This window comes from Sapajus apella, unplaced genomic scaffold, assembly GCF_009761245.1.
Source record: "Sapajus apella isolate SASKATOON/1434 unplaced genomic scaffold, GSC_monkey_1.0 scaffold12, whole genome shotgun sequence".
NCBI lineage: Eukaryota > Metazoa > Chordata > Mammalia > Primates > Cebidae > Sapajus > Sapajus apella.
Window position 1 is genome coordinate 3,992,497 of NW_022436952.1, and position 8,281 is coordinate 4,000,777.

Genomic DNA, 8,281 nt, shown 5'->3' on the forward strand with positions numbered 1-8,281 from the left:
ATCCAGCATACACCTCTAGACTCTGCAGATAGAGCTGAACTTACTGGGGGTGCTTTGAAAAGACAGCAGAGGAAACTGAGGCTCTGGCAGCTAAGAGAACTCAAAGCTCAGATGTTTCTCCCTCTGAGGGATTTCCCAATCAAGAAGAGTGGTGGAAACGGAGGAAAGAAAGTCGGAGAGCAGGCTGGGCAAGGTGGCTCACATTACTGGTACTTTGGGAGGCTGAGGTGGCAGGATCTCTTCAGGTCAGGAGTTCAAGACCAGCCTGGGCAACATAATGAGACCCCCGTATCTCCAAAAAAAAAAAAAACAAAAACCCACAAATGATCTGGGTGTGGTGGCGTGCACTGCACCTTCAGTCCTAGCTACTTGGGAGGATGAGGCAGGTGAGAGATTGGGAAATTAGCAAACAATTATCCTGGTAAGAGAAAGTGACCATTTAATTCTCCCCTTTGTCCCATCAGGTGCCCTTGCTATGGGTCACAAAAGAGGGAGCCAGGGAAGGGACCAGGACTGGCTGAGGCTTGCTTTTGGTAGCTGAGGCAAGAAATGGAAAAAGAAGCTGACACCTTTTCCAGGCTGTCTTTCAGGGTTTCTCCTACCTTTATTCATTCATCTGACACCTTTTTTTAAAGCATTTAATACGTGCCAAGTATTAGATTCCCCAAATGCTCCCAGCTTCTGGTTTCACTTTGCCTTACAGTCTTCTCATCCTGTTTTTGCCAGCAGGAGAGAGGAGAGGAGGGGGAGCAAGGAAGTCTCCCTTGCCATCAGAGTTTGGGGCTTACCTTTCTGCAGTATCTCCTCCAGTTAAAGGAGAGGACGGGACAGTATGATATGGAAGCCAAAAGTGGAAAGTAGAGCAGCTCTCAGGGCCTGGAGGGAGGGGCAGTACAAAGGAAATGGAGGCTGACCTCCCTTCCCAGCCGCTGTCTGGTCCAGGCCTCAGGTTCACAGCACCTCTTCTCTGTGCGGGGAATATGGAGAGGGAAGGCCATCCTTCAGGGTGTTAGAGGGGAAGCCACTCCAAGAGTTGATTCAAATTCTGCCTTTCACTCTCCAGGGGTAGTGGGAAGACAGAGACAGGCAACTGTGGGGGACAGGCACTGTGGGTGGCAGTGACACCCTGAGCTGAGTCCCTGAGGTGCAGCCACCTTGCAGCCTCTTTTCCATCACCCTCTCCCCCAGATAGATAGAAAGAAGGGATTTTGCTTTGGTGACTGGTATGAGGAGAAACTGGTCTGGAGCCAGCTGTGTATGAGTGTGTGGGAATGACTGTCTTTCTTTTCCCATCCACCTGCTGCCCATAGTGGGGGGACCCAGGCAAGCTTCCAGAGAAAAATGTTCCACTTCGGGAAAAGGAATGACTCAGTTTCCCTATGGCGAGAAGAGAGGCTGACACCCTCAGTGCCTTGTATGCTTACCAACGATTTCAGTGTTTCTGGGTTTTTGGGTCTGGACTCTTGCCACTTTTCCTTATACTGTTTTCTAGCCTAGATAGATAAGGAATGTCCCCTTCCCCTTGAGTACCCAGAACCCTGTTTCTCGCTGCCTCTTACCTCACTCTGGCCTAGCTACTTTTCTGACACTTCTCCAGGTGTTGCCATGTCACTCTGACTGGTTGACTTCCACCTGCCCCTCTTCTCTTTCTAGCCAGGGTAGCCAACAAGATGAAGAAGGAGCTTGGGGCTTGGGGCTAGGACAGCAGAGGTGGAAGCTCAGCCCCGTCCCCGTTGAGAGGAAATGAATAGCAAAAGAAAGTAGGGAAAGTAGGAAGGGGCTTTGAGATCGGCCGGAGGGCTATTTGTTGTACACCCAAAGGAAATGTTAGCATCTCTATTTTCACTCTTTGGAGGATTATCATGGGGTCCTGTGCTTGCAGTGAGCCAGACAGCTCAAGGGGATCCCTAGGAAGATATTGTGGTATGGAAGGAAGAGGTGGTATAGGAAAGGCTGCCTCTGATGTTTACAGACTAGAGAGGCAGGAAGGTCAAAGTGGAGAAATTTAAAATGGTCCTTGCCCAGAGCTAAGGGAGTCCTTGTACATATGAGTCCAGCCTTTGGGGAAACCTTGCCAAGCCTAGAGAAAGGGCTGCTGGTGGGAGGTGGGGAGACAGAGAAGGCAGATGGCCTGACTACAAAAGCCGCCTCCCTGTCACTGCGAAGTGGGGAGGAGGCACCTCCCTAGAAATCTGCCAGGCTCTCTGCCAGAGGGAATGGTTTGAGCTCAGAATATCACCATCCTCAGGGCCCAAATAGTCCCCAGTCCTGTGTGGACTGGACCCAGCACCCACTAACTCAGCCAGGAGCAGTCACAGAGTTGACAGCTTCTCTCCGAGAGAGGCAATTTGGGCTCTGAGGGATGCGACAGGAGCTCCAGGATGATCCAGGAATGGCTGCAGGTGGGGGGGGCCTCAGGCTGCAGAAACAGACACAGAATGAGAGCAGGGGAGCAGGCAAAGGTAGAGTGAGGGCCTGGGAGAAGAAGGGAAGTCAGATACGTGAGACCGAGGAGAAGCAGGCGTTCGAGGCAGTCTCAAGTGTGCGTGGAGTAACGGGGGGCCGTCTGGAAGGTGAAGGTGAGAAATCCGTGTTGTCCCTCCTTCCTGCTTTAGAAGCTTTGGCAACACATGTTTGGCAGCTGTTTTGTATACACACTACACCCCAGTGGTATCACTTAGGCAGGCACCAAGGGAGCTGAAGGGAGGGGTGTGGATTGAGTATATGGCGAAGGAGAAAGGCCATAGGCAATACCAACCATAGGGGGACATGATCTGACCCTCCTTTAGCCACACTCTTCCCTTTGGAACACAAGTCCTTGACTCCCTGTTTAGACCATGCCCTAGACACCCAGGGTGCTGTAATTCTCTGCCCAAATGACCACAGTTTTGCTTCCAGAGCCTTAGTGGGCTGCTCGCCCAGATTTATCCTCCTGAGGACTGATTTTGCCACTCAAAGGGTGAGTAAAGAATGGTTGTCAGAGGCCAGGTGTGGTGGCTCACACCTGTAATAACAGCACTTTCAGAGGCCAAGGCAGGTGGATCACCTGAGGTCAGGAGTTCGAGACCAGCCTGGCCAACATGGTGAAACCCTGTCTCTAATAAAAATACAAAAATTAGGCTGGGCGCAGTGGCTCAAGCCTGTAATCCCAGCACTTTGGGAGGCCGAGGCGGGTGGATCACGGGGTCAAGAGATCGAGACCATCCTGGTCAACATGGTGAAACCCCGTCTCTATTAAAAATACAAAAAAAAAAAAAACCATTAGCTGGGCATGGTGGCTCGTGCCTGTAATCCCAGCTACTGAGGAGGTTGAGGCAGGAGAATTGCCTGAACCCAGGAGGTGGAGGTTGCGGTGAGCTGAGATCGTGCCATTGCACTCCAGCCTGGGTAACAAGAGTGAAACTCCGTCTCAAAAAACAAACAAACAAACAAAAAAACCCACAAAAATTAGCCAGGCGCGGTGGCATGTGCCTGTAATCCCAGCTGCATGGGAGGCTGTGGCAGGAAAATCACTTGAAACTGGGAGGTGGAAGTTGCAGTGAGCCAAGATTGCACCATTGCATTTTAGCCTGGGCAACAGAGCAAGACTCTGTCTCAATAAATAAATACATAAATAAAATAAAGAATGGTTGCTGGGGAATACGGATTGAGCTTGAACTTGTCAACTGGGATACTAGGATATCGGGCCTGGCTAAAGGCCTCCATGTCTATTTCTTTATTTTTTTGGTAGAGCTAAGAGGCTCGTTATGTTGCCCAAGCTGGATTTGAACTCCTGAGCTCAAGTGATCCTCCTGCCTCAGTCTCTTGAGTAATTTACTCTTATTCCTGGTTGTAAATGTTAGGGATGACCAGTCCATAGTATGGGGAGGGTCGAGGACTATGCATAAGGAGGCTCAGACATTGAACCCAGAGGTGGGTAACCTCTGCTTTTGGGTTTCTCACTGGGGGAAAGAAAGGCTATGTTCAAGGCCCTGGACATAATAATTTATACATGGACCTGTGGGATAAACAAGATTTAAACAACAACAACAAACTTAAAAGAAGATTGGGGCCGAACACTGTGGTTTATGCCTGTAATCCCAGCCCTTTGGGAGACAAAGTGGGTGGATCACTTGAGGTCAGGAGTTAGAGATCACCCTAATTAACATGGAAAAACCCTGTCTCTACTAAAAAAAACAAAAATTGGCCGGGCGCGGTGGCTCAAGCCTGTAATCCCAGCACTTTGGGAGGCCGAGGCGGGTGGATCACGAGGTCAAGAGATCGAGGCCATCCTGGTCAACATGGTGAAACCCTGTCTCTACTAAAAATACAAAAAATTAGCTGGGCATGGTGGCGCGTGTCTGTAATCCCAGCTACTCAGGAGGCTGAGGCAGGAGAATTGCCTGAACCCAGGAGGCGGAGGTTGCGGTGAGCCAAGATCGCGCCATTGCACTCCAGCCTGGGTAACATGAGTGAAACTCCGTCTCAAAACAAACAAACAAACAACAACAACAACAACAAAATTAGCCAGGCGTGGTAGCACATGCCTGTAATCCCAGCTACTTGGGAGACTGAGGCAGGAGTATCGCTTGAACCTGGGAGGCTGAGATCTCGCCATTGCACTTCAGCCTGGGGAACAAGAAACTCCATCGTAAAAAAAAAAAAAAAAAAGTTTTTGATTTACAGGAAAAAAATATGAAGATGATAGAGGACTCCCACATATTCTGCACCCAATTTTTCTTTTTCTTTTCTTTTTTTTTTTTTTTGAGACGGAGTTTCGTTCTTGTTACCCACGCTGGAGTGCAATGGCGCGATCTTGGCTCACCGCAACCTCCGCCTCTTGGGTTCAGACAATTCTCCTGCCTCAGCCTCCTGAGTAGCTGGGATTACAGGCACGCGCCACCACACCCAGCTAATTTTTTGTATTTTTTTTAGCAGAGACGGGGGTTTCACCATGTTGACCAGGATGGTCTCAATCTCTTGACCTCGTGATCCACCCGCCTCGGCCTCCCAAAGTGCTGGGATTACACAATTTTTCTTTTGATTAACATCTTAGCATTAGTATGATGCATTTGTAACAACTAATTAACTAATATTGGTACATTATTATTAACTAAAGTCCATGCTTTATTTAGATTTCCTTAGTTTTTATCCAGTATTCTTTTTCTCCTCCATGATCACATTCAGAAAACCATATTACATTTAGTCATCAGGTCTCCTTAGCCCTCTTAGCTGTGACAGTTTCTCAGAATTCCTTTGATTTCGATCACCTTCACCTTAGTTTCCTCCTTACTTTCCCTTGTATTCAATAAGTATGGAGGGCCTGGAGATTCTGGTAGGACTGTCAGATTCGGCGGTGGTGATATGTGTGCAACTAAGGCACATCAGTGTCGCTTTTGAAATATAGGTATGGAAATGAGAGTAACTCTGGTAGCCTCAGGGGCTTAGGAGAACAGAAAGAGGGCCAGAAAAAGAGAAAGATCGTATTGCTGAATGCAACACCCTTGCCCTCCACGCCACACCCTTGTCCCCAGCCACACCCTTGCCGCACCTACTAACGACGCTAACGAACGAAAGGGTGTCGGAATACGATGGAGAAGCCCGGTCGACAGTGACGTCGTGGGCAACGTCTGGTTATGAGCAGCCTTTCGAGCTCGTCGAGTCTTCGAGTCTCTGTGGTGCCTCATCTCCTGGATGTCCTCCCTTAACAGAGAGGAACAATGCGGGCCGACTAGCCTAGTCCCTTAGTTTCCTCGCCAGCGCAGACAAATACGGTTTCCGTCCAAGGAACTACAATTCCCAGAAGACAGCGGGGCGTTCCTTGCTGCATTTCTATTGGTTGGTGTTTGTTATTCCCAGCCAATAGAAAGTGAACTTCTTGACAAGGGTCAAAATGGCGATGCCCAGGACCTAGAACTGGATTGTGTGGTAGGCTTAAATTTGGGGAGGTGGTGGATGAAAAGGAAATTGGGAGGTATAGTTACAGGGTTGGAGAAGGTGGAGAAAATGAGGGGACAAGTCTAAACTTGGCGTGTTGGTGGCCGAGGGACGCATTTAGAGCTAAGGGCGTAATTGGGCAACCAGGACTGGCTTAACCCCTTGATGCCCTCCTCAGTCTTTCTATTAGTTCCTTTGATACTTTCTTCATTTGCTTATTTATTTTTTGAGACAGAGTTTCACTCCAGTGCCCTGGCTGGAGTGCAATGGCGCGATCTCGGCTTACCGCAAGCTCCGCCTCCGGGGTTCAAGTGATTCTCCTGCCTTAGCCTCCCGAGTAGCTGGGATTACAGACATGGGCCCCCGAGGCCCGGCTAATTTTGTATTTTTAGTAGAAACGGGGTTTCTCCATGTTGGTCAGGCTGGTGTCGAACTCCCGACCTCAGGTGATCCACCCACCTTGGCGTCTCAAAGTGCTGGGATTACAGGCGTGAGCCACTGCGCCTGTACCAGATACTTTCTTCTTAGTGCCCCAGTTTAAGGAAGGGTGGTTCAGGAGATAGCCTGACAGGAGCTTACCTTTACCTCTTTTTCTTTCAAATTCCTCTACTTCGCTTAAATCTTCCGCATCTTCTCCTTTCTATTTAATTTTGCCTTCCCCTGTTCTCCTTAGAACTTCGTCTCCTTTTGTTTAGCTCCATTTCTCTCACCTCAAAGCCGGCCGCCACCGGCACCATCTGCTAAGAGTGAAATCATGAAGGTGGTGAACCTGAAGCAAGCCATTTTGCAAGCCTGGAAGGAGCGTTGGAGTGACTACCAATGGGCAATCAACATGAAGAAATTCTTTCCTAAGGGAGCCACCTGGGACATTCTCAACCTGGCAGGTCTCAAGTGAACTGGGAAAAAAAGGATGGGAGGGATAAAGCCAGAGAACTTGTAATCACTCAGTCATGTTTTGTTATTCCCCTTGCAGATGCATTACTGGAGCAGGCCATGATTGGACCATCTCCCAATCCTCTCATCTTGTCCTACCTGAAGTATGCCATTAGTTCCCAGGTAAGCTCCCTCCAAACTCCCACCAAGAAATGAGAGTTTTGGGGGTAAAAAACTTGGAGTGCGTTTGGTGCATTTGGGCCTTGGTGGTTCATGCCTGTAATCCCAGCATTATGAGAGGCCGAGGTGGGCGGATTGCTTGATCCCAGGAGTTCAAGACCAGCCGGGGTAACCTGGCAAAGCCCAATCTCTACCCAAAAATATAAAAAGTTAGCCCTGCGTAGTGGCACCCCTGTAGCCCCAGCTACTTGGAAGGCTGAGGTGGGAGGATCACCTGAGCCCTGGGAGGTCAAAGCTGCAATGAGCCATGATCCTGCCGCTGCACTCCAGCCAGAGCAACAGGGTGAGACCCTGTCTCAGAAAACAAACAGAATTTAGAGTACAGTTGTGCAATTGTCAGTCGACTCTTTCTGGATGAATTTGTTTGAATAGATCATTTCACTGAGTTTCAGTGACCTCATGAAAACAATAGTATTTCATTTTTTATGATGAATAGTACATTCACGTATTCTGCTGGGAGTGGCAGGAGGTAGCACAGGCCTGTGGCCACACCTGCTCAGAAGGCTGAGGTGGAAGGACTACTTGAGCCCAGGAGTTTGAGGCTGTAGTGAGCACTGATTGTGCCACTGTGCTCCAGCCTGGGCAACAGAACAAGACTCCATCTCTTAAAAACAACAACGACCAGGCGTGGTGGCTCACGCCTGTCATCCCAGCACTTTGGGAGGCCGAGGCAGGCAGATGACCTGAGGTTAGGAGTTCAAGACCAGCCTGACCAACATGGAGAAACCCCATCTCTCCTAAAAATACAAAATTAGCCAGATGTGGTGGCACATGCCTGTAATTCCAGCTACTCGGGAGGCTAAAGCAGGAAAATCGCTTGAACCCAGGAGGTGGAGGTTGCGGTGAGCTGAGATCGTGCCATTGCACCCCAGCCTGGGCAACAAGAGTGAAACTCTGTCTCAAAAAAAAGAAAACAAAACCCCTCCCCCCACCAACAACAACCAAAAGTAAAAGGATTCCATTTACTTATTCTATCAACAAATGTTCATGAATGCTTATATGTGCAAGACAGTGCTAGCCCCTGGGGACATAGCTGTGAACAAGACCTGATCCCAGTACACACAGAATTTAGTGGGTAATACAAACATGTAAATAAGCTGTCACTGGATGAGTTTATGATAAAGGTTAGGATAGAGTACAGATGCTCCTCAGCTTACAGTGGGGTTATGTCCTGTTATACCACTCATAAGTTGAAAACGTACTTAATACACATAACCTGCCAAAGGTTTTTTTTTTTTTTTTTTTTTTTTTT

The 8,281-nt window shown here is 48.8% G+C and overlaps 1 protein-coding gene across 18 annotated transcripts in view; it reads left to right on the plus strand.

Annotated features, from left to right (window-relative positions):
* Nucleotides 1-464: 464 nt before the first annotated feature.
* The window catches only part of MED24 (mediator complex subunit 24), a 38,501-nt gene continuing 30,684 nt past the window's right edge, over nucleotides 465-8,281 (plus strand). For 8 of the 18 annotated variants that reach the window (XR_004269538.1, XR_004269537.1, XM_032279774.1 and 5 more), the window contains exons 1-3: nucleotides 5,922-5,953; nucleotides 6,612-6,800; nucleotides 6,890-6,972. Coding sequence is in view for 16 of the 18 variants with exons in the window: in XM_032279774.1 (XP_032135665.1) it covers nucleotides 5,935-5,953; nucleotides 6,612-6,800; nucleotides 6,890-6,972 (291 nt within the window). In the remaining 2 variants the exon portion in view is untranslated. The other 10 variants (XM_032279781.1, XM_032279779.1, XM_032279780.1 and 7 more) reach the window with 10 other exon arrangements.